The 25,687-nt window shown below is 54.0% G+C and overlaps 1 protein-coding gene across 1 annotated transcript in view; it reads right to left on the bottom strand.

Moving 5' to 3' along the window:
• ABCA13 (ATP binding cassette subfamily A member 13) overlaps positions 1 to 25,687 on the bottom strand; it is a 329,120-nt gene that overhangs the window by 159,738 nt on the left and 143,695 nt on the right. Inside the window, 5 exon segments of the mRNA XM_062178561.1 lie at positions 1,110 to 1,163; positions 2,193 to 2,283; positions 13,996 to 14,226; positions 15,679 to 15,836; positions 19,867 to 20,063. Of these exon segments, the coding sequence (XP_062034545.1) occupies positions 1,110 to 1,163; positions 2,193 to 2,283; positions 13,996 to 14,226; positions 15,679 to 15,836; positions 19,867 to 20,063 (731 nt within the window).

Here is a 25,687-nt window from a genome sequence, read left to right as displayed (position 1 = left end):
GGGTTGGCGGGCAGGTGGAACAGCTCAAGCCCTCATACACTGGGAGCGGTCAGCGTCCCTTTGAGTGACCGTGCAGCAGCTTCTCAAACGGCTGAATGTAGGATTTACCAGTTCCACTCCTAGATACAAAGAGAAAACACTCATCCACCAAAAAAGGTATACAGAAATATGCATGGGGCATACGTGTAATAGAAAAAAAATACACACACACACACACACACTGGAAACATAAATGCCCCTCATTGGTGAGTGGACAGACACGATGCAGTAAACCATATACATGTTCTTGGCAATCACTCACAGGACGTGCCTCAGAAAGTTCACGGAAAACTAGAATCAGAAGATAAGCTTAGGAGCAGGCGTTTGACACAGAGGCTAAGCCACCGGAGTCCCATATCAGAGGCCCTGGGTCCAGCGCCTGCCTCAGCCCGACACAAGGCTCCTGCTAATGCAGACCCCAAGAGGCAGCAGGTGACAGCTGGGTCCTTGCCACCAGTGTGCAAGACCTGGACTGAGGCCCTGGCTCCAGGCTTCAGCCTTGGCCCAGCCCTTCTGATCATGAAGTCTGGGGAGTGAATCAACAGAGAGAGAGAGAGAGAAAGCATCTATCTCTCCATCTCTCTGCCTCTCGGATAATTTTCAAACTTTGACAAGATGTTTATTTTGGTGTAAGATCTTGAAATCTATGTTTTTTCCTAACACTTCTTTTTGTTTTTTTAAAAAATTTATTTATTTGAAAGTCAGAGTTACACAGATAAAGAAGGAGAGATGGGGGGAAGGGTCTTCCATCTGCTGGTTCACTCCCCAGTTGGCCGCAACAGCCAGAGCTGTACCCATCCAAAGCCAGGAGCTTCTTCCAGGTCTCCCATGAGGGTGCAGGGGCCCAAGCACTTGGGCCATCTTCTACTGCTTTCCCAGGCCATAGCAGAGAGCTGGATCAGAGTTGGAGCAGCAGGGACTCGAACTGGCACCTTTACAGGATGCCAGCACTGCAGGCAGCGGCTTTTACCGGCTACACCACAGCACCAGCCCCACCTAACACTTATTTTTCATTAGTTTTTTGAGGAATCCTTATACATGCTCTGACATGAACCTTGACAACACCACACTGAGTAGGAGAAGCCAGTCTGGACACCGCCAACATAGTGTCCAGAGACGACCATCTGTGGAGACAGGAAATACCCTGGCGGTCACCTGAGACTAGCAGGTGGGTGGCCCATATGGAACAGGGACAGCCAACGGATGTAGATTCTCTAATGCAAATGGCATAAGGTTGTCATCGGTGATGAATGCACGACTTTGAAGAAAGTAAAAGCCACCAGATTACACACTTTAAGTGCACAGATGGTGTTGCATGTAACATAATTCAGTAAAGTTATTAAAAAGGAAAAATATGGTCAAAATAATTACTAATGAAACTAAACTAAAACCACGAGAAAACATTACATGCTACTTTGACAGCTACAACAGACACGCTTTTCAAAGCTGGAGAAACCGAGAGCTGAGGAGAGCGATCGCGGTGCCCCCACGGTCCCAGCTGGGAGAACGCGGTTTGGCAAACCTCTGCCATAAACAGCACAACACGTGGTGTTTAACTCCAGTGACATCGGGGTCCGTGTCCCCAGTGGACCGCAGGATGAGTGACAGCCCACGTTCTCAGTTCAGCTCCAGCTCCCGGGGCCGGCAGAGGTTGTTGCTACAACAGCGCTGGAATCACACTGAATCGAGCTCAAGTCACACACCCAGAGACCACATCTGGACCCTGGGCGGTGCGGTGTTCAAGGCCAGTACCACGATCTCGTCCCAAACAGACAGAGGCAGTGTGGAAGGCCCAAACCTGGGGGTTTCCTCGGCCGTGCAAACCCACCACCAGCCCCGTGCCCGCACACAGCAGGCACACGGTGAACACAGCTGGCTGGCTCTGTGATGAAGGGGAGAGAAGGCGAAGAGATTTCACTGTGCTAATTGTACACTGAGAAAATGGTGACAAGTCAGGTTCCACAGAACAAGGAGACACACACACACACACACACAGTTCTTTGCAAGCCAGGATAAAACTGCTCTCTGCCTCTGCCTGGACTCACCACGCCTCATTACCCACTCACACCCCTCGTTAGCTTCACTGTCTTGCTGCTTAACTTCTGCAGCGACAGGGACTGAGCGAGGAACAGAAGCCAGCACTCCGCACTTACGGCCGGCAGGGCTGCGCTTCTGCGGCTCCGACGTGTTCCCCGGAGCAAGGTGAGACTTCTCGTTGGAGTCCTGCAGAAGCGTCAGGAACACCTTTTTGGAAACAAACAAAATGAGCCACGTGTTATTGTTATGTTCCTTCCCACGTTGCATCCCTGTTCTGTTGCCTCCATTACCCAACCAGGTCATGACAGCATCCGCAAACACGCCCCAGGGTTCAGTTGCCGTTCATTCAATTGGCATGACTCTAAGGCTGCCTGGTCCTCAGCACGCTGGCTGACGGCCCGCCCGTAGGACGCAAAGTTCAGTGAAACCTGGCCACGAGCCTCAAGGCCCACGCATGCTGGCAGAGAAGGCGGGTCACATCCACAGACAGCAGTCAGGCCGGACGACACGGTGCAGCCAGCCACGCGTGACTCACTGCCCCCAACATCCCAGAAGCAGGGACGATCAGACGATGAACTGTGATGTCTGTTGCTAATGCAAGGAGGACGTGCTCCCATATGTAAAAACCCCCACTGGATATGCACCTTCCCTGGGGGGCGACGGGCCATGTTGCTGACACGGTGGATTTAAGTAACTTGCTGGAAGTCCCCGCTTAGCAGTTCTAGAAGCAGAAGTCCAGCCTTGGTTTGTTCAAACCCAGAGACTTGGCCCAAATCAGGAGAGAGGTGAGGAGACCAGAGCATGAGCCGTGACAAAGGGAGACAGGAGCTGGCTGGGGATATCACCAAGACCCAAGGGCTGCACCTGAGCCCTGGCCGGGATTCACGGAGCCACGGAGAAAGACTTCCCAGCACAAACATTGGGCAGAGCACGAGAGGGACACAGGGTCCACAATCACACGTCCTGCAGCCGCCCAGCACTGAGGTCAAGGCGGTGCTCCAGGGTCCCGAATGCTGAGGTTCCACTCAGCAACGTTGGCCAGCTCTGTGCCTGCAGGCTCTGACTCCACGGCAGAGCGAGGGCTGCTTGGTGTGGGAACCCAGAATAGTGACAACAGCAGCTGAGCTCAGCAGGTGATGGCTGAACCCACACAGACCACACCGCCGAAGCCTGCAGCAATCCATCACCCACATCAGGAGCCGAGACTCCTGGCACACCCTCCACGGGCCATGCACGAGCTGGGCTCCCTGCCCCGTCTGTGTCACTGCCCGTCTGGCTGGACTTCACACTCAGCATGTCCACACCCAGCACCCTCCCGGCACTTCCAATCTCTGCAGATGGCACGGCCATCCCCATTTCCCTAAACAAGCAGAACGCCGGACCCCTCAGCCCCACAGGGGCAGGGCCCCAGGGAGCAGCCACAGTGAGCGAGCAGAGATGGGGGAGGCACGTGGCCTCTCTGCATGGGGCTAATTAGTTTGGGTGGAATCCTGAACATTTGCCTCCTAGCCTGGAGGCGACGTCAGGACTTCCACGAGCAGTTAGGTAGCTACCTTCACCTACAAAACCTCAGCGACAACCTCAACCTCACCTGCTGGTCCACAGCAAGGTCCCTGGGGGGGGGGGGGGTCGCTCCGTGACTGCGCCTCCTTGCAGAATAAATGGCAACAGTGAGACACAGGGGTCGGAACGCTGGGAGCAGGGAGGGTGAGGGAGGGAGTGATGAGCACTGCACCTGGCATGGAGGTGCCGGAGACTTCTGGTCCTGGAGCACTGGCAGCAGGGAGACACAGGGGTCGGAACGCTGGGAGCAGGGAGGGTGAGGGAGGGAGTGATGAGCACTGCACCTGGCATGGAGGCGCCGGAGGCTTCTGGTCCTGGGAGCACCGGCAGCAGTGAGACACAGGGGTCGGAATGCTGGGAGCAGGGAGGGTGAGGGAGGGAGTGATGAGCACTGCACCTGGCATGGAGGCGCCGGAGGCTTCTGGTCCTGGGAGCACCGGCAGCAGTGAGACACAGGGGTCGGAATGCTGGGAGCAGGGAGGGTGAGGGAGGGAGTGATGAGCACTGCACCTGGCATGGAGGCGCCGGAGGCTTCTGGTCCTGGAGCACTGGCAGCATGGGAGGCACGGGATAGACTTCCCCTAAGTGCTGTCGCCCCCACGTGGGACAAGGGCAGAAGCGTAGCGCCGTGAGCACTCACACAGTGCATTTACGGACAGAAGTGGAGTGAGCCAAGACTTACTCCTGGGGCGGAGTTGTGGTGCAGGGGAGAAGCTGCCGCCTGTGATGCCTGCATCCCACGTGCTCCACTTCCATCCAGCTCCCTAACGGCCCAAATGTTAGGGCCCCAACACCCACGTGAGGCAGGGACGAAGCTCTGGCTCTTGACTCCAGCCTGGCCCAGCACTGGCTGCAGCCATCCCGGGAGTAAATCACCGGATGAAAGGTGTGCGTGCGTCTGTCTCACCCTCTCTAACTCTGCCTTTCAAGTAAGTGAATAAAGCTTTAGAAAATACACATTCATCGAGGGAAGACTGCCCTTTGCTCCTGTTCTCGACGGAGCCTCCATCAGCCATGGGCAGGAAGCCGTGTCTACAGAAAGCCCATCCAGGTGGCCTGGCAACGGTCCTCACCCAGCCTTTTACATCTTCCTCTTCATCCTCCTTGCATGCAAACGCAACGCCCATGCGTGAGAGTGCGAGGCTGGAGGAGGGAAGAGGACAGGGACCGGGGCAGTGGCTGTGCCGACCACCAGGTCCCAATCCACCACCCCACAGCCCTGAGCTCAGGACACAACCTGTCTTTGTGGGAGAACAAAGGCAGGTGTCAGACAACCAGCATGGAGGCTGCCGCCCAGTGCCGTCTACCTCAGTTGCAGGCACCTGTCCGGGAGCCCCTGGGGAGGCAGGACGAGTGCAGCCCACGCCGTAAAGGCCATGGCTTTCAAAGTCAGCATGCTATCAGCCGCTGCAGTCACTGGTGTGGGCCCTAGGCGGCCATCACCACCTTGTTAGGCAGAGATACAACACCTGTGCTGACAGACGCAGGCGGACGGCCGCTGTGTCTGATGGAGCCAGCACTTCTCCATCAAAACCAACCTCAGTGTCTGAACTTGGAGGCCTGATGTCATCAAGTGACCCGAGCTGAGAAATCCGAGCTGTGATGACGCGGACAACGCCCACACAGCTGACGCGGCTGTGGAGGCCCGGCTGACACCCGAACGCCCGCTAAGAGAAAGGCGACGGACAGAGCAGGTACAAAGCACTGAGCCCAGGCAGGACGCCCAGCTGCCCCGCTCACGCCCTGGCTTCGAGAGGCTGCTGCCACACTCGGGTAAGGGGACATCGTCCGGTCCCTGCCTGCACACGCCCCTCCACCTGCGGGTCTCCCCTTCTCTCCCCGGGGGCCTAGCGGGACCTGCCCCGATCGATGCCTTTGTACAAAGTGCCCGCGGGTCTCTTTCAGTCTTTGCCGATTTTCTGAATTGCACTGGAATTATCTCAGGCTTCTCTCAAGTCAGGAAACCCAGTGAGGTAGCCAAACGATTTCTAATAATTTTCTAACTTGTGTTTCTTGGCACACAAGGGTACCTCCAAAGAGCATGGAAAATGGAATGAAAAGGTGAGTGTGTTTTGGTACAGAAGTTGCCTGATCTGTGCGTAGTTTTTTTCCCATAATGCACATTTTCCATGAACTTTTTGAAGACCCTTCACATGCACGGAGTTCAGTCTTAGCGACAAACATGTTTTAATTCCATTTTCCACAAGATTTTGAAGTGTCCTAGTTATACTTATAGAGTACATGATTAAAATGACACATGTGTATACACATAGCAATTTTTAGTTACATTCATCACTCAGAATGAATACAAACGAAACCAGAAATGATGAAGTTAAAGCTCAAGGTCACTACCGAGCACGAGAATAACTATGGCGTTACAAAACTGTGGCTTAAGTGGAAAGCCTGCAGCACTTCTGCTCCTTTTCCAAGGAAGAGTGAACTCAGCGGTCTGGGCTTCTCCGCGCGGCCTCCGTACTCTCAATTTAAAAGAGCTGCAGGGCCTGAGCCTTTATGGAGGCCGCGTCCTCTCCACAGAGCCAGGGCCATCAATCGCTCCACCGCAGGGCACAGCCCAGCCTCATGCGTGCTCTGTTTAAAAGGCACTGAGGGCAGGGCCAGCCCCCAGACGTGACCCACACTCAAAGTGCCACTCTGACGGACTGTCATCACCCAGACGGTCAGCGCAAGGCGCCTTTGGCTCGGACACTGCAGGAACCAACGATGCTGACCCCACTTCTCTGAGATGACAGCAGCTGTGCTTCAAGACAGGAAGAATTTCTGCCTTTACATAAGCAGAAGATGGACATCGGTGGGCTGCTCAGGTGATGAGGGACATGGGGTCCTGGTGCAGGACGCCGGGCAGTGCAAGCTGACTGCGTGACTGGGAACGTGTGTGTACTTCCCACTGACGCTGGGATAGACGAACACCGACGTGGAGGCTTCACACCACAGCCACACCTCGTGCTTCTGGAGGGCAGAACTACACAAGAGGCCACATGCCAGCCAGTTTCACTGTCCAGTGGCTCCCTGCGTCCCCTGGTTTGGGGCCCGAGCTCCTCCACGGCCCACGCTCACCCTTCCAGTCGCTGCTCCATCAGGACATCGCCTTCTCCCAGTGTGACGCCCCCGCCCATGTCCCTCATGCATGGACTGCTGGACCCAGGAGCATCTCCCCGGCTAAGCACAGTTATGGGCTCCAGGGGTGAGGACAGGGACACCTGTGGGGCCACGAGGCAGCCTGTTCTGCAGCTAGGACAGCACCAGTGCCGCTGTGAAGCCAGAGCTGCCGAGCTGACTTGTCCCTGGGCATTCAAACACGGCGGCTGTCAGGAGGCAGACGGGAGAGCTGTGGCACTCAGCACAGCCCTGCCGATCCCCGCCTTTGAGCCACCCGGACTCAGTCTGCTTATCTGTATAGGGGGCGAGATGAGTGGGACGGGGTATGAAAACCTAGCTCCAGGTCAAGCTTGCGCTCTGTGACACCCTACGATATCTTTCCATAAACAGATTTGTTTTCTCTTAAATCCAGAGAACACAGAGGATGGGCCAGGGCGTGGCGTGTAAGGGACCGGCTACACAGTTGGGGTGAGGAGACACGAGGCAGTCGGAGTGCCAAGGCTCCAGGCTGAATGAGGGATCCTTGAAAGAATGCGCTGTTCTTTGAAGAAAAAAGAAGCTGCCGAGAGCGGGGGAGGGGAGGGAGGGAGAGAACAAGTTCTCAAAAAATGATAGGACCTGCCTGCCCCGGTCCTTCCTCCCTCACCACTTCCATGCCCAGCTCAGGGCTTGGCGCCACAGGGAACAGGGGCTGGGGGCAGGGCAGGTTCCCTCTGGAGGGCGCCCTGGAGACTAGGCAGTAGTTTGGCTGTCAGTGCAGAGAGCGACACAGAAGGACCGAGGAGATACTGGGTGAGTCTGTGCTGCTGGAGCGGGGCAAGAGGAACTCTGGGGGCTCAGCCACCAAGTAGGGAGAGCAGGAAGCAGAGGCTTGGTCCATACAACAGAGGCTTGGTTCACACTTTGAGAGCAGCCACAGCATAGCAGCCTCCGGGACTCCTGGGAGGAGCGGCGGGTTCCGGAGCCAGGGCGGCCGGGACCCCCGGGGAGGAGTGGCAGGCCCCTGGGAAGAGCAGCGGGTTCCGGAGCCGGGGCTGGGAAAGAAGAAATGGACCCTGGAGCACTGTGCTCCATCCGACAGTAACAGAACTGGAAGGACGAGTGGAGACCCCGGGAGCCAGCGTGAAGGAGCTCACAGGCACCACAGTAAACACGACCACACGGCTCACGGACGAAACAGGAGCCTGTGAGCCAGTCCTGGTGTTAACAGGGAAACGTGGCAAGGACAGGATTCTTCCCCCCGAGAAAGGCTGACTGGCAAAGCAGGGCCGGGGAGGGGAGGGGAATCACGGCTTGGCAGACGTCGTGGTCAGAACTCGAGCTGGGAACATTCAGAGAGCCTCAAAATATGCCCTTGAGAGACTACTAAGAAAAGGAAACCGGAGTGAAAGCCTGGCGGACTTCAACCAGACGCTCAACTTTCTCCACCCCCAGCACCGGGCAGTGGGGACCAGAGAGACCAACATCATCCCTGGAACATTCCAGCCGAGATGCACGACCTGCTCCAGCCATGGGGAAACAGGGCCAGCCCAGACAGAGGCACCTTGTGCCAAAACACAGCTCTGCCGTCTTCAATACCCTTGAGGTTGTGAAAGGGGGACAGGAATGCTGGAAGATTGACAGAACCAGAGCAGCGAGCACTCGGGCACAGCTCCTGACCCTGGACCACACCCTCTGCTCCTAGGGATGTGGTGGGACAAGTGACACTCAGGTGGGCAGGCTGCACAGGAAACGTTCTTAGACACTGTTCCAAAAATATACAGAATTTACCTACCCTGGAGCCGACGTTCCCCCGAGACCCACGCTCTCCCTCCTAACCTGTGCAGGACGGGGCTGCGAGTCTGCTCCCTGACACTCAGAACACACCGGGCAGGGGAACGAAGGGGCTGCCTGACCAGCACTCCACCAGCTGGGTGGGAAGGAACTGCCCACCTCACGCAGGCAACCTGACCTTTCCGGACATTTGGCAGCAAGCTTCAAGCTATTAAAAAGGCCCTGCTACAATTCACTCAGCTTGCACTGTGCCTGCAAGCGCACGTCCCGAGCACAGCCACGCCTGCCAGTCCCACGCCGCTGCCCACCAGCACCTTCCGCCGCCCGGGCGTCGCAGCAGGGCCTGCAGAAGCCTCGATGAAATTGCTAAATGTCGCGACCACATTTTAAATCTCAACTGCCCTGGCTTGCAGGTGTATCTGGAGACCGTTATTTATAAGAAATTATTGTCGTCTAAAAATGCAATGTGCTTCCTGGCTCCTGAGCCAGGAGAGAGAATTGGCAAGCCCTCCTCACGTGATCAGAGGTGTCAGGCAAAATGCAGATGGACAGGGAGAAAGTGCGCGGAGTGTTGTAACAGCCATGCTAAGTGCGGGTCGATAGCAGATGCGGGAAAGCAAAGTCGATGCTTGCCGAGCGTGAAGAGACAAAATTGGTGGAGATGGACACTTTATAGACCGCACCAAACAAAAGGCAGCTCTTTAAAGAAACCTAATCTGTTTCCAATTTAAGATATTTTCCTCAAAGAGATCCAAATGCATTGTAGTACCGTGTTTTATTACATCTCATACGTTTTGTGTATTCCATTTCCTTTCCCTGTGGCTACCCCTAAGACAGATAACATCTTCTTTGGCTTTTGTCACGTTCGAGAGAGGAAAAGAGATGTGAGATCTAACCAATCAATATGTATTTAGGACCATTATGGGCACACATGCACCAAAGGCAGGAGATGGGAATTACTGAGAGAGATTGGAGAGGCGCAGGCACGTCTCCTTCGTAACTGAGCAGCTTGTTCCATTATCCCTCGCTGGATTTGCTTCTGGGGTGACTAACAGCCAGGACTCACATCCTGAGAAACAAAAGCTAATTTTCAGAAGCAAGTTGCATGAACATATTCTTCTTTTAAGGGGGCAGCAGGGTCGCACCTGCCCTGTTGCGTGTTGTGAATGTGGTGGTGGCCCCAGAATTCACAGAATCTGCGTGTCACATTCGCAGACAAGATTATACCACGTGTGATTTAATACAGAGATAAATGACTTTTAAGAAAACAGGATGAAGGCTGATAAATTTTCAGAAGAAACACAGATGTGGATAGGTAAACTGAAGATACAAATATTTTGGAGAAGAATTAAAACGAAGTACTGAACAGAAACAGAAATATTCAAGGAACATAGCATAAAAATGATTTTTCAAAATGCTACACCGGGACATATACTACAACATTAAAAATATAGAAGAATTAACATACAGCAATGCTTTATCTGAGAATATAGCAGTACACATGCATACTGGATACAAACACACATAAAACTGTTGATTTAAAATCCCCACCTTTGGGCCAGAGCTACAGTGTGGCAGGTGAAGTTGCCGCCTGCAGCACCAGCATCCCCTATGGGTGCCAGTTCGAGTCTCCTCCACTTCCAATTCTGCTCTCTGCTATGGCCTGGGAGAGCAGTGGAGGATGGCCCAAGACCTTGGGCCCCTGAACCTGTGTGGGAGACCCAGAGGAAGCTCCTGGCTTCAGATTGGAGCAGCTCTAGCCATTGTAGCCATCTGGGGAGTGAACCAGTGGATGGAAGACCTCTCCCTCTCTCTCTCTCACCCTCTCGCTCTCTCACCCTCTCGCTCTCTCTCTCTCTGCCTCTGCCTCTCTGTAGCTCTGCCTTTCAAATAGACAAATATTTTTAAAAAATCAAAATCCTCTTTTGTTGTCTTGTAATTTGTACTTTGTACTTGTTATTAACTATTTGACCCAAACAAAAACTGGAAGTAAAAGCAGGTGTTCCTGCCTTGTAGATGAGAAAAGCAAGTTTATAAAGAACTCTTAAACCTCACCAGTAAGAAAGCAAACATCTCAGCTAAAAAATAGGCTCAAGACCCTAAATGGCACCTCACTGAAGGACACAAACACACGCAGGACATGGTGGCTCTCGTGAGACAGCACCAGGGAAACACAAACTAAAACGACAGTGGGACACCACTGCACACTGCTGAGAAAGGCCAGTCTCTAACACTGACCACGCCAGGGCAGGCAGGACAGGAGCAGCGAGAGCTCTCATGCACTCCTGGAGGGGAGGAAACTGGACGGTCACGCTGGTTGGGGCATTTCTTTTTTTCTTTTTAAGGTTGATTTATTTATTTGAAAGTCAGAATTACACAGAGAGAAGGAGAGGCAGAGAGAGAGAGGTCTTCCATTCGATGGCTCACTCCCCAGTTGGCTGCAACAGCCAGAGCTGCGTCAATCCGAAGCCAGGAGCTTCTTCCAGGTCTCCCATGTGGGTGCAGGGGCCCAAGGACTTGGAGCATCTTCTGCTGCTTTCCCAGGCCATAGCAGAGAGCTGGATCAGAAGTGGAGCAGCCAGGACTCGAACCTGTGCCCGTATGGGATCCCAGCACTGCAGGCGGTGGCTTTACCTACTACGCCACAGTGCCCATGGGGCCTTTCTTTACAGAAGATATGCACTCCCACTCTGTAAGCCAACAAGTGCAGTCCTACCTATTTACCCATGCGAGTTGAAGACTTAAATCCGTGTAAAAACATGCAAAGGACGCTACGGCCGCTATGTTCACAACCAGTGAAATTCAGAAGCACCCCAAATGACCTTCTGCAGGATAGACAAGCTATGGGGCACCCAGACAGATGACGTTGTGCTTAAAAGAAAAGCAATCAAGCCATGAAAAGACCTGGAGGAGAGCTGCCCGCACACTATTGAGGGAGCCAAGCCAACCTGAAGAGACTGCGTTCCGTGCGACATTCTGCAGAACTCCAGCTCCCAGCATTCTAGAGAAGAAAGCTGTGCAAACAGCAAGAAGACCAGCGAGTGCAGGCATTCAGGGTGGAGCAGAAAGGCAGGGAAACCGTCCTGTGTGACCCTGGGGGGCACAGATCTGTCCTTGCACGTCCGCCCAAACCCGCAGCATGGCCCCACACCAAGAGGGAGCCTGGCGTCACGGGAAACAGGTGCCCCACGAGCAGGGGGCGCAGCCACACATGAGGCCGCAGGGATGGGAATATACGGGAACCCTTTGCACCTTCGGCTTAATTTTGCTGCAAGCCTAAAATTGCTCTAAAAATAGCATCAAAGTCTAAATTAAAAATTACATTCCAGTGAAGGCGACTTGCCCAGGTTCACCCTGACGGAATGTCCTCGCTGGCTCCAGGCCCCGCCTGCCCCAGACTCAGGGAGCGCAGCTGGGCTGAGGCCAACAGCAAACTTTGCAGGTGAACGGAGGGCAGTTTGGGAGCTCTGGGGACTCTGAGGCGTGTGAGAGAACAGCATCAGGCAAGATGTGGGCAATCATTTGAGGGTCAGTTATCAGCACTGACCCAGGCCTCCATGTGCTGGGTCCAAGGTCACCTGCTCCGTGCTCCCACTGGGTCTTTCCTACACTGACCAGCAAGCTCACGCACAGGTTGTCTATCCACAGCAGACACCACACAACCAGGAAGCCATCTCATCTGTCCAGTGGACAAGCACATCGTTGTGAATCTCCATTCTATGAGTGTGACGGGTGCTGTACAAGGGAGTGCCATTCCCACTCTGCTCCCCAGGGTCTGTGAGGGACGCGTCCCCAGGGGATGCCTAAGACAGCAGATATACCGACAGCCATCCCTGGCCCAGGGCTTCCCAAGGGAACTCGAATCCCTGGACATATCAGGTGCTGTAGTCTTTGCACATGACCCACATCCCTCATTGCGCACACCTTCAGCCCCTGCAGACTCTTCACAATGCCCAGTACAAGAAGCAGCTGTCACTGCACTGCACGGGGAATGATGACAAGAGAAAATGCACACTCAGTGCCAGGTGCGGCGTTTTGCATTGTTCTGGCTCATGGCTGGTTTTGAATCTGAGGAAGCAGGTGCCACAGATGGGGACAGTCAGCTGCACCTCCTGAAGACACACACAGGACCAGGTTTCACGTATAAACGAGGCACAGTCACAGCAGTAAGTGACAGAATAGATCAACAGCAATAGACTGCAACGAAAGACGTGGGTGTAGCTTCTCACTTCTCAGTGGTGGCTGACCAATGACTGGAATCGCAGACAGAAAATCCTTGATGTGGGAGACCACAGTGCACCAACCAAGCACACAAAGGGTGTCTCCCTCCACGTCACCACCCGGTGATGGGCCTCCAGCAGCCACACACATTCCAAACACAGCTGAATGTTCAGACACACCCCGCGATGTCATGACATGTTCATCACCGTGGTCAATTAAAGTTTCTAATGCTGCGTCAGATGCCAAGTGTCAACCAGTGATGTCTGACCAGATGTTAGTACCACTCCTGGGTAAGTTACAGGAAATGGGACAAAATCACTCCCACATGCGCTCTGTTTTAAGACCTGAGGCACTGGTGCTGGGGCTGCGGTGCAGCTAAAGGGCTGTCTTGATGCTGGCATCCCATACTGAAGCGCTGGTTTGAGCCCCAGCTGCTCCTCTTCCAATCTAGCTCCCTGTTAGTGCACCTAGGAAAGTAGCTGAGGATGGTTCAAGCGCTTGGGCCCCTGCACCCACATGGAAGACCAGAACGGAGCTTTGGCTCAGCTGTTGCAGTCATCTGGGAAGTGAACCAGTGGATGGAAGGTCTCTATTTATGCTATCTTCACATAAATAAATAAAAAAAATTAAAATCTGCAGCGCTTTCTATAGATAAGATAACGGCACAGTGAAACTGAACTCAAACATGGCCCCCACAGAGAACCAGCCTCCCAGACCCCGCACCAGGCTGCCCTGGGTCACATCACTCAACAGACCCAGCAGGAAACCCAGGCCCAGAGGAAAGCCGGAGTCTGACTCTGACGCCATCAGGAGTCACACTGAGAGCTTGGTGCCACCGACTCGGGCCCAGGCAGAGGAGAGGCCGTGTCGGGGGGAGCTGGCCCGCAGTCTGCAGCCTTTCCACATCACAGAGGATCCTCTCCCATCTCCGTCACCTCAGGGTGGGAGTGGGGGTCCTGGAGGCACGTGGACGGAAGTCTAGAGAAGAGGACACCTCCAGGTGGGAAACCAGAGTGGCAGCCACGCACTGGACATCTCATAGCACCGTCGGGGGAGAACGGAGCAGTCACCTGTCAGGGTGTCCAGCTCGGTCACTGGCTTCCCCCGTGCCTGTCGCCGGCCAGAACTCAGACATAACAGTGTGCGGTGTCTCCATCCCCTCCCCTGTACCCACAGCCCCCTGCTGAGCAGACAGAGGCCACAACAGCACAGACTGCAGGTGCAGGCCCCCAGAATTCTCTGTACCTCCTCCAAGGTGGTGTCTGAGAGGCCGTAGCCGGCCAGGTGCAGCTGCTGCTGGTTTTGGTCCAGGGCCTGGAAGAGGCCTTTGAAGCAGGCGGTGTTTGCGTCCTTGGGGATGGTGTAGGTCAGCTCTCCCCCACTGCTGCCTTTGAGAAACGCTTGTGGAATATAGACCTGGATCAGAGATGTGACACGAGCGATGTCCTCAGGATCACGGGCCCCCAGAACAGGCGGCTACAGGGGAAAACACCGGGGAGGGATGTCAGTCCAGCCGACCTCGAGGGTGTCCACATCCACGAACAAATTCCCCACTTCAAAGCCCAAACGACAAATCACACTTAAGTGGAAGGCATTTCAACCGTGCATTGCAGTTTTTCTTTCTGTTTTTCCATGGTTGCTTTATTTATTTGAAAGAGAGAGAGAGAGAAAGATCTCCCATCTGCTGATTGGCTCCCCAAATGGCCACAGCAGCCGAGGCTGGGCCAGGTACAACCCAGTTCACCTGGATCTCTCCACATGGGGCATCCTCTGCTTTCAGCAGCATTAACAGGGAGCTGGATCAGAAAAGGAGCTGCCGGGACTCCAGCTGGTACCCATGTGGGATGCCAGCATCTCAGGTGGCAGCTTAGCCCACCACGCCACACGGCCAGCTCCTTCTCGGAATAGAAATCTGGGGTGATGAAACTGTCATGGACAGCCCGTGTTTCCGCGTGGGCTACGGGGTCCACTGTTCCTCCGGGAGTCTACGCTCACTAGGTGCCTTCAGTCCTGTGGCAGGATCAGGAAGGGGACTCGGGTCCTCCTGATCAGATCACTGGGACAAGGATTCCCAGGCACAGAAGAAAGGAGCCGTCTCAGGACCGTGAGAGGCTCACAGGAAGTAAATAAAAACCCTGGTTGGCTAAGAAGTCAGAGGCCACCAAGGGTCAGACCCGGCCATCAAGAGCAGGGAGGTGACTCTCCACTCACCTCCCGAGTCCCAACCCAGAGCCACCATCCTGTCCCCAGCTGACACTGGGCAACCCCCAACCACCATGTGACACGGGCTCTCAGGCCCAGACCTACCCCGCCCCTGCCCCCTCACGACTCTGTTTCTGAACTATGACAAACTGTGGCCTCCTACACAAAGTGTCCTTGTTAGGAAAATCTCTCTGGAACAGCTGGGCCGTGGTACTTTCTGGCAGCAGCCCCTGTTACCCGCCAGGGCACTCTGACCTCCTGTGCACTTACTCCCAGAGGTAAAAACGTGGCTCACTAGGCTAATCCTCCACCTGCAGCGCCAGCACCCCAGGTTCTAGTCCCTGTCGGGGTGCCGGATTCTGTCCCGGTTGCTCCTCTTCCAGTCCAGCTCTCTGCTGTGGCCAGGGAGCGCAGTGGAGGATGGCCCAAGTGCTTGGGCCCTGCACCCACATGGGAGACCAGGAGAAGCCTGGCTCGTGGCTTCGAATCAGCACGGTGCACCGGCCATAGCACACCAGCCGCAGCAGCCATTGGGGGATAAACCAAAGGAAGACCTTTCTCTCTGTGTCTCTCTCTCACTGTCCACTCTGCCTGTAAAACACACACACACACACGCTAGGGTTCAGCCGCTCCCCGGCTCATGCCGGCCTCCACTCAGCCGTCAGTATCCTACTCCTCCTCAGGGAAGGGAGCGTCCCCGGTGACGGCTACAGCAGCACCTCTTACTTGCTGGGTGAGCGTCAGGCGGAGCCCCTGGCCGTGGGCCTCCTTCAGGCAGACGGGAGGGCCGCAGCACCTGAGCCGCCCGTGCTGGAGGACGGCCACACAGTCGCTGAGCACCTCGGCCTCATCCAGGTGGTGGGTGGTGAAGACGATCGTGCGACCTGCGTGTGAGCACAGGGACATCAGAGCAGGGCCGCCCGCCCTGGGCTTGCAGCCGTAGATCCTGCCGCACGTGAAAGATCGTCACCGACTTCAGGAAGGGAAATTGAAGTGGGTTCTGTAACACGATGGAGCCATGGCCACCGAGCAAGTTAGAGGCCCCAGACGCTCTCGTCTACACTTTGCCTGGAATTTGTGACTGGCGTTTTTGCAAATCCTCCACCCACTCCTGCGCCAAAGGGGAGCCCTGCCAGGCACAAGGGAGAACGCGAGGCACGGAGCTCCTGCGTCCAGGCACCAAGGGAGGCTAAAGCCCCCGCCAGGTTTCTTGGTCTCAGATGCCCCACGTGTGCAGTGAGGAAATCTGGAAAGGAAGCTGGGTGGGGTCTCTGCACAGGGACCGAGGCCTCCCAGTCCCTCTGGCTTAAGGACAGGCCACATTCCAGGGACGGGTCTGCTGCAGGACGATGTCACGAGCACTGTGTCAAGGCGGAAATTAACCATCAACGATGCAAAAACTGAAACCGCCACGGTGCACACTGTACATAACCACTCACACGCACTCAGCAACTGGGACAGGATCTGCACGCGTGCTGCCTCCTGGGAGGAGCTCAGGGCAGGTGCACACCACACAGCAGAGCCCTGGGGGATGGCTGAGGCAAGGAGACTCAAGCCACTGCCCGCCTCCCTGGGAGAGACGGCCGAGCCCAGTGGGCATGGCCAACCTTTGCAGAAACAACTGCCCGTCTCACAGGTGTTCTCCATGAGCTCTGGCACCTTGTCCCCTGCCTGGGGAGAAAAGCCTCAGACTGACCCAGCCCACGGATCTTTGGGTAAAGTCTGCTTCCACTGTGCAGAGACAATGTTGCGACTTATGGTTTACACACTGCCCATTGCCTTGCACTGGGCTCCACTCAGCTGTTCCTTTCGATTGACTAGAAATGAAACACGTTGATCTATTCCTTTTACAAAGGCATATTTTTCAAAGCAACAAGTGGAGCAGATTTTTAACTCAATTTTATATATTTTGATAAAGGAGAAAAATAATGAATTATCAATTCATCGGCAGGTGGGGTGGAAGATGCATCTAGAAAGAACCATGAAATGTAGATCTAAGATCAATACAGCAGGTGCAAAGGGACCAAGACACATCATAAAACCGGGGGAACAATAGCGCAAGTGTGATCACGTTCCCCAAGGTGCTGCTGTTTCTCTCCAGTGATGCGCACGGTGTGCTCTATCCACTTCCTCCAAAAGCCGCATTTCCCACATTCACCTTCCCGTTTTCCTGACAGCCACGGACTAAGCAACATATCAGACATGGAGCTGGGTTCTCATGCAAGGTGCATTTACTTCTGGCAAAGCCCATGCCATGGTACAGCTGTCTGCATTTGAAAACCGAAGCTCAGGCGAGTGCTGGCTTCCTCGGGGCCATGTAGGACTGTAGAGCAAGCACAGGATCAGAGCATGAGTTTGGCTGGGATGTGCCAATTTGCCATGATACTTTTGCTTCCTTACGTGTTGTTCCACGGGGAGCACACAAGTGTGGTACCCTGCCTGGCAAGAGCTCCCGGGGCATCCCCACGTGAGACACCTGCTCGCAGCAGCCGGTAGCATAGCCCCAGGCAGCGGTGTTAGGTGGACGTCTCCTCGGCTGGCAGTGTTTGTTTTTGCGCAGTCCTTAGACCTTGCCCATCAGTCTTCCGGAGGCTGCGGCTCTACGTTCTGCTTCTCGAATACACACTTTTCTCCCAGAACTGACTATCTAATCCACTTACACCCCATTGACTCCACACTTCAATCAGTGCAGCATGACTCCTAGGAAATCATTGCTAAGCCATGAAGCTGGTGAGAAAATACATCATTTATAACGGCTGCACTGAAGGAAGCCTGTTTCTCTGGCTTTTACCACATCTGGTTTTCCGGCTGACGTAAGCTTGATGCTGATGATGCCAAGGTCCTGTTGGCTAAGCCTTCACGACTCCTTCTGTGACTGCGGGAACACGCAGGAGTCGTGGGCCAGCCACGCTTGGCACCACGGTTCACATGTGCAGACAGCACCTCCCAGTCCCCCACACCTCATCAGCTTCCAGCTCAGGATGGCAGGGAAATTATTTAGTCCACTTTTAAGTTAGATTCAGCTGGAAATTCAATCAGTTCTGCCAAGTAGCATGCAGTGTCTCTTACATAAAATCAGTTTCTTACTTCTGCCCCTTCCACATCTCTCCCCAAAGGATGCTCAGGTAAATGCAGTAAGGAGGCTTGGGGAAGGGTCAGTGTCTCCGAGTTCAAGGTGGCCAGGCCCCCTGACCCCTGGGTGATCATCAAGACCCCCGGTGCCATCTCTACCCTACCCTCAGTGCTCGTAGCTTTGGCAGGGACCCCTCCCCACAATCCAGATTCTGGTCAGAGCACAGAATGTGCCCTGGCTGTTTCCACCTCATGCTGGGCTCAGAGTCCCAGATGTCTGCCCCAACAGCCAGCCAGCCGCTCCCAAAGGCCCCTCCTCTAGCCAGGGCCCCATCACTGCAGGCCCTGACTCCTGCCAGTGTGGAAGCCCTGGGACCTGGCAAGTGCACGAACGCCAGCCCTCAGCGCCTCCCAGTGCCCTGCGTCCTGCTCAGCCACAAGAACTCTGACACAGGGGCAGCGAGCAGAGGAGCCACTGCCAGCCACATGGCCCACCCTCCTGTGAATGCCGAGCTCAAGCTGATGCCCAGAAAGGAACAGAACCCCCTGCCACTCGCTCTTGTCTGACTACTCCAGAAGCCCTCGCTCTGTGAGACGGAGAGGGGCAGCGTTGTACCTCCTGCTCTGCAGTCCGGCAGCGGCTGAGGTTTGAGCGACCCGAGGACGCACCCTTGCTGCTCCAGGGGAGTGTGAGATGACCCGAGAGCAGAGGCTGTGAGCTCAGCCCCTGTATGCTGAAGGGGGGCATCTTTCTTCTTCTCCATCTTTGAATTCCTACTGGTCCACTCCCAGGGAGGTAGGGGCTTCAGGTCAAGGCAGAAGACAATCTTACATTCAAACACCAGAACAAAAAAGCAAAAAAAATTCACGGGATCCTGCATTCACCCTCACACTGATGCTTCCACACAAGAGGCGGGGCGTTTCTCAACAAAATGCCTAGAGCGATGCCTCCCAACGCTCAGGGTTGCACTTGGAAATAGTTCCTGCCCATCCCGTGCCCTGGGTTGGAAACAAACAGCAGGAGAGGGGGAAACATTAACCCCTAAACCAGAGCCCCCAGTGCCCCTCTTGGCTCAGTGAACGTCTTCTGTCACCAGGAGCCCATCACACGCCCAGCCCTCCACACCTTGGTTTCCCTTCTGGGAAGAGGTGGGCTCAGCCCAAACACCTCTGGGATGTGTCTCCTGATGGCCGACGCCTCCAGAGTAGAAAGCAACGTGCGTGAAGACGGTTCCAATCAAATGACATATGATGATGCAGTGATAGAGCCACCATGGACGTGTGGTTAAGAGCAAGCAATTCTGAGCACTGTAGAGCTGTCATCTAGCACGCACATCTCCATGAGCTCCCAGGAAAACTGAACTTTTTCATAAACTGGCACACAAAGACAAATACCACACGCTCTTATATATGGAAGCTATGAAGCTGATCTCGTGGGGTTGAGAGCAGTGATTACCGAAGCTGGGGAAGGGTAGGGCAGAGGGTGGGTAACAGGTGCGAGGGCGCAGCTGGAGAGGAGGAACCTCTTGTGTTCCACAGCACAAGTGACCACGGCTGACTGCAACAACTGAATCTCTCAGAACAGCCAGTCAAGAGGATTTTTAATACTCCCAACACAAAAAAAGTGGCGTGTGAGGTGATGAATACACACGTACCCTGGCACACATCTATCAAAATGATACATGTGCCATCCAGGCATGGACAATTATCTGACCTTTAAACATAAAACAGCATAGTGAAAATGACTTTTTCTGAAAAATGCCGCATTCTCATCGGGCTACGGTTGACCCTCCACTCATGACAGCCCCATGGGAAGAGAACGTGGGACGAGGCAGCTCCTACCTTCTCGGTACCTGAGTAGAATGTCCCAGAGGCTGCGGCGGGAGCAGGGGTCCACACCACTGGTGGGCTCATCCAGAACCACGGTCCGTGATGTGCCCATGAAGGCAATGCCCAGAGACAGCTTCCGCTTGGAGCCTCCAGACAGGGTGCAGGTCGGCTTGTGCTGGTGTTGAGTCAACTCCACATCCTGCAGAGTTCTGAAATAAGCAGATAGCCCTTGTTCTCATCCCTGAAGATAACAAAGCTTCGCTTTCACTCCATGAATAATGACTTACAACGGCCAAGATCTTCTAACCCATGGCCCATCAAGGAGGTCTAGAAGCTACATACACACAACAAAGTAGCTGTGGTGCCTTCATGGAAGTACAAATGAAACACAACCATGGATGGAGCGTGCTACCGGTCAGCACTGTCCACCATGCATTGTGCTTGGGACACCTTGGGTTGTTTCCTGCCTGAAGCAGCATTCTCTTCACCTCTCAAACCTTGTGCCAAGAAGGAACTGCACCCACCCCCCAGAAGCACAGAACACAGTGTGATGGCAGAGGCCCAGCTCCGTCTCCGTGGCTCACCAGGAAGTCCTCTGACTGTGGCCCATTGTACACTAAGTTTGGATTACCCAGCCTTCTGGAATGAGTCACTAGGAAGCTCCAGTGAAACGCCATGTGACAAGTTACCAGCTACCATTAGAGGAAGAGCACGTCTCTTATTTCCTCCCAGAGACCTTGAGCTCTGAGTACTCTGGACTTGAGATACCCAGCACAACGTCATCCCTGGGTGAGGCTGCCACTCCTGCTGTAGACCCATTCTCTTCTTCCACTTTCTGCCACTGTCAAGGGCCCCTGTTAACCCCTCATGAACACCTACCCCCAACACATACCTGCTCAGACCTCACTGTTAAAGGCTCAGTTGAAACACCCTGCTAAAGCCTTCCCCTGAACATTCAAACCCATGGTGGATCCCTCCCCCCAAGCCACAGGCCTGCCTCTAGCACCCTGATGGCCATCCCCCAGTGAAGAGGCCATCACGCAGTCAGGGAGGAAGTTCAGGTGCAGAACTACAAGGACTCCCTGCAGTTGAGCTGCAAGAACAGACAGCACCTGGAACATTCTAGAATCCTAAGAACTCAGGACTTGTGTGCCTGACGACTGAGTAAATTCTCATGTTTCTTTCACTATTTATAGGAATATTCCCTACCCAAACTATAGAGCTCACGCCAGCTTCCCCACGTCCAGTTGTCAGTCACAGCGAATTTCCCCTGCCTTGTGCCTTGGAGGGAGGATAAACGGTTTGTCTGAGCAGCTGACTGCCTTGACCTGTAACCCACCAACATCTTCCACCTGCATGACCCCAACACAGCAGAGAGCTGAGACTCTGTCCTGACACTCAGTACCTGGAGCTTGGTCAGGAGGCAGAGCAAACAGACCAGAAAGTGGAGCAGCCAGGTGCCGGACGCTGTAGTACACACAGGCCCTGCTTACATTTGTAGGGTGAACCCAAACCCTTCCTTTCTTGCTTCTTCCATGGTCAACCAGTCAGGGTACCCACTGTGTCCTCACGGCATTCGCCCCAGGCTGGAAGCCCACTCCTGTCCATAGGCCTGGCACATTGAGTCAGGAGTGATGTGGGTGTGAGCAAAGAACGCCAGGCTTCTGTAACCGAATCCATGCAAAAAAGCAGGGCTGTGCTCCGGCTGGACCTCGTGCAGCCAGTTAACATGAAGCTGACCAGTACTCAGTACTTCTGCTGCTGTGTTGGACAGAAGCCCGTTTTTCTACGGCATTTTTAACTTAAACTTACCCTTTTGTATTCCCAAAACTAAGAGCGCTGGTTAATAATGACAAGGTGGAGGGAATGACAGCAAGTCTAATTCAACTTTTTCGGAATTCCTGCAAGATCGCACAAAGCGGTCTGTAGCCTCATGAGCCGTGCATCCTGGACTGGGGAGAGGGCAACAGACACGGGTCCTGCTCCAGGAGAGCAGAGGTGTGGAGGAGCCTCCTAAGCACACGCCCAGCAAGGACACAAGGAGACAAATGTTCCGGAAGAAGCCGGAGTGCTCCGGGAACTCGGAGACTTGTTCTCGGGGAGGAACAACTCAAAAATCTGCTCAGATCACAAGACAGTCAAATCCAATTACAGTCTTTTTTTTTTTTAATTTTTTTTTTATTTTGACAGGCAGAGTGGACAGTGAGAGAGAGACAGAGAGAAAGGTCCTCCTTTTGCCGTTGGTTCACCCTCCAATGGCCGCCGCGGTAGGCGCGCTGAGGCTGGTGCACCGTGCTGTTCCGATGGCAGGAGCCAGGTGCTTCTCCTGGTCTCCCATGGGGTGCAGGGCCCAAGCACTTGGGCCATCCTCCACTGCACTCCCTGGCCACAGAAGAGAGCTGGCCTGGAAGAGGGGCAACCGGGACAGGATCGGTGCCCCGACCGGGACTAGAACCCGGTGTGCCGGCGCCACAAGGCGGAGGATTAGCCTATTGAGCCGCGGCGCCGGCCCAATTACAGTCTTGACTAGTGTTCATGCATTCCTCACAGAGGGAATGCTAGTCAACTCTTTTTTTTTTTTTTTTTAATTTTAGCACCAAGCCTGGATAATCATAATTAGTGTGTATTAGCCATATTTTATATCCCAGGCACTAAGTACCTCACGTGTGTAAGTTAATATGATGCATACAACCTGCGAGTGAGGTCTTCCTGTTACCAGACCTCGTGAGATTTGGGACACCCACTCTGGAGATGGTACACGTTGTAGAGAGCATCCTAAGCCAGCGGTACACCTGGGCTCGAACACTAGTGGGCGGAACCCAGATACACCTTTGCCATTGCAACACTCTGGCACCACCAGGCACTCTGACACCCACGGACACCAGTGCTGATTGTCTCAGTCCCCACACGGACGGGGCTTTCTCAAGGCCACAACTTTACTGCTTCCCAGAGCCAAGTCTGACGAAGGTCACGACTCCAGGCATCGAAATCAATGGATGTGAAGATCTGCACGATCGGAACTCGAGGACGTGGCTTGTTCTCCAGGGCAGGATGCATCCTGAGGGCCCTGTGGCACTGAGGCGTTGTCTGGGGCCAGGACACAGAGTCTGAAGAGACCCTCTTGGGTCAGGAAAAGGACTGTGTTGCAGATCCCAGCATTTCCATCTGCTGGTTTCTGTATGTCAGGAAGATGTGTGGATGGAACTTAAAGATCAAAGAAAGCCATCTGAGCCAGATGTTCCTACCTGTTGAATTTTTATTTAAAATCAAAATTATCTAATTATTAATTTTTAACATGCTAAAAGAAAGCAAATCATTTCTGCGAAGTTAAACTTCCAGATTCCTTCTGAAAAGGTCGGGAAAACTCTAATTGGGAACATTTCGAGGCAGCAGGAGAGATCTTTCCTCCAGTTAATTCGCAGGTACGTGCCCAAGAACGTATTTTAGAAGCTGCTCGTCAATCATCCACCCACTTACTGAACCCTCACAGTGCACGGCACCGCCTCCTGCTATAGCTAGAGAAATAAATCGAATCTTGTCTGGGGAAAGACAGGCCAGAAATTACAATAAAATACGAGGGAGGTGGTGACAAAGTCCCAGGTGCTGTGGGAACTCCCCGACTCCACGGAAGGTAATACAAGAAGTCAGCCAGACAGGCGGTGTCAGTGAGGTGGGGACGTTTGCATGTGTTCCAGAAAAGGCAGTGGAGCATTTGCCAGGACCTGGGGGAGAAACCTGGCCAGGAATGAAAACAACCTCTTCTGAAGTACAGAGAAAAGCACACGGCGACTTGGATAAGACAGGAGAGGGGCGTGAGCCAGAACACGCACCCATCATGAACCCTCTCACAGACCCACCGCTGGCTGTGGGTAGGTGGCTGCTCGCACCCATTATGACCCTCACTCCTTTCTCCACCACCTCCAGAACCCCAGCCTTGAGTCTCAGGCCATCAGAGCTGTCTCCCCTAGCCTCCGCGTTCCTGTCATGCCCAGCCCCCAGTGCTCCCTGGTGCACTGCCCCTTTCTCCACCACTGCTCCTTTCTTCACGTTTGATGTAGTAAATCCTCCTCTCACCTGCGCCAATCCCAATCAATCCCCGGACCTTGTCATGTCCAACAGCGGCAGCTCCTCCACAGTCGTCCCCCCGCCCCAACATCGTCTTCAGACCACATCTGCTTCCTAGCTAAGTCCTGTCCCAGCAGTCACCTGACTGTCCCTGCCTTCCTCAGGTCCTTCCTCCTTATTCTGAGTTTAAAGTCCTTGGTCATCCTCCTGATGCCCACTTTGCACACACTCTTCAGCCCAGAACTGAGTAGAGTTAAAGCGCCTCCTGGCCTCCTGCTATATGACGGGGCTAGCTGGGTCTCACGAGAGCTGGGCCTCACCTCCTGTGTAGCCTCTGCCTCTCCCCAGCCTCTCTCCACTCAGCTCACCCCAATTATCCCCAGCCTCTCCCCGCTCAGCTCAGCCCAGTGACCCACCCCCTCCTGGCCCACTCCCAGCAGCAGGCAGAGCTGCTGCTATGGTTCCTGTCTCTGCAGGAATCTGCTCTTGGACACCACCCTCCACTGCTTCACTTCCAGGGAAACCCCGAGAAGATGTGCTGCCCCCAACTCCTCTCCTTCCTGACCTCCTGTAGTGAGTCCAGCAAGGCCCTGCCCTACCCTAGTCCCTCTTCTGATACTCACCAGTGACCCTGCACGCCAAATCCAAAGGCCGTTTCTCAGCCAATCTCAACAGCACCTGAGGCAGTGAGCCCTCCCTGCCCTGAGTGGACTTCTTGGTCCACACCCTTGTCTTTCTCTTTCTTGCCTCCTCCTAGCTCCGTAATCTTCCTGTTGGAATATCCAGGGCTCAATTCCGTCTCCTCTCCTCCTTTATCTGCACTGATGCTCTCAACTAATCAATACCCCTGTAACTATCAAAAACATCTACCTCCACCCTAACCTGGGTTTCACGGTACGTGCCAGAATTCTAAGTGGTAACATTAACTACGCAGTAATATTTCAATGGCTTAAAGGCCTGACAACTACTGTTATCTTCTCTCAGCCAAATTAAGGGCCAAACCATAATGACCTGACTGCTGACAAATGTTCCCACTGAAGATCCTACTGGAGATGCTACACCTCCTTGAGCTCACACTTTAATGAAGCCACACATTAGGGAAAACAAGTGGAGCCACAGGACTCTGATAAGGAGCCTGTTGATGCTATTCCTCCCCCTGCTAACAGCGAACTGCTGTCCTAAAACATCTCACTCTGATTGCTTTTGTGCAAATTGGCTTTGTTGCTAAGTAACACACCATGAACTGATAACCACTAATGTTGCCTGGCACCCAAATAAGATGAGGCCTCTGCAGCATTGCTGTGTAGCACAACATAGTTCACTGTGGCACAGGGCAGCTTTTTTTTTTTAATTAAAATAGGTGATCTATGATTTTTTAGGAGAAATTGCGTTGCACATAGCAATTTGCTGTCTAATAATATGTCGTGCATAGAATGCCTAGCCAGTTCTCATCAGACTCAAACTGAAGATGGGCATAAACAGTCTCCCTCCACATCCAAGCATCCACGTCATTGACGCTATCACCATCACCAGCTCGCCTTGCAGTAGGTAGTACCCTCTTCCATGCCACCCAGGGGAGCTTTGAAAGAGGGTGTGACACTGTCCACACCACACAATGGACTTCTGTCCCTTGGGATTCTTTCCATCAGTCCACTTGGCCCTGACATGTGAGCATCTGTCCATGAAGAGAATTCGTCTGCTCTATACTTGTCACGGAGCGGTCTCTGAACACAGCCACCTCTGTCAAGTTCGATCATCCAAACAAGTG

Source organism: Lepus europaeus, chromosome 20 (assembly GCF_033115175.1).
Source record: "Lepus europaeus isolate LE1 chromosome 20, mLepTim1.pri, whole genome shotgun sequence".
Classification (NCBI taxonomy): Eukaryota; Metazoa; Chordata; class Mammalia; order Lagomorpha; family Leporidae; genus Lepus; species Lepus europaeus.
This window is presented reverse-complemented; position numbering and strand designations above follow the sequence as displayed.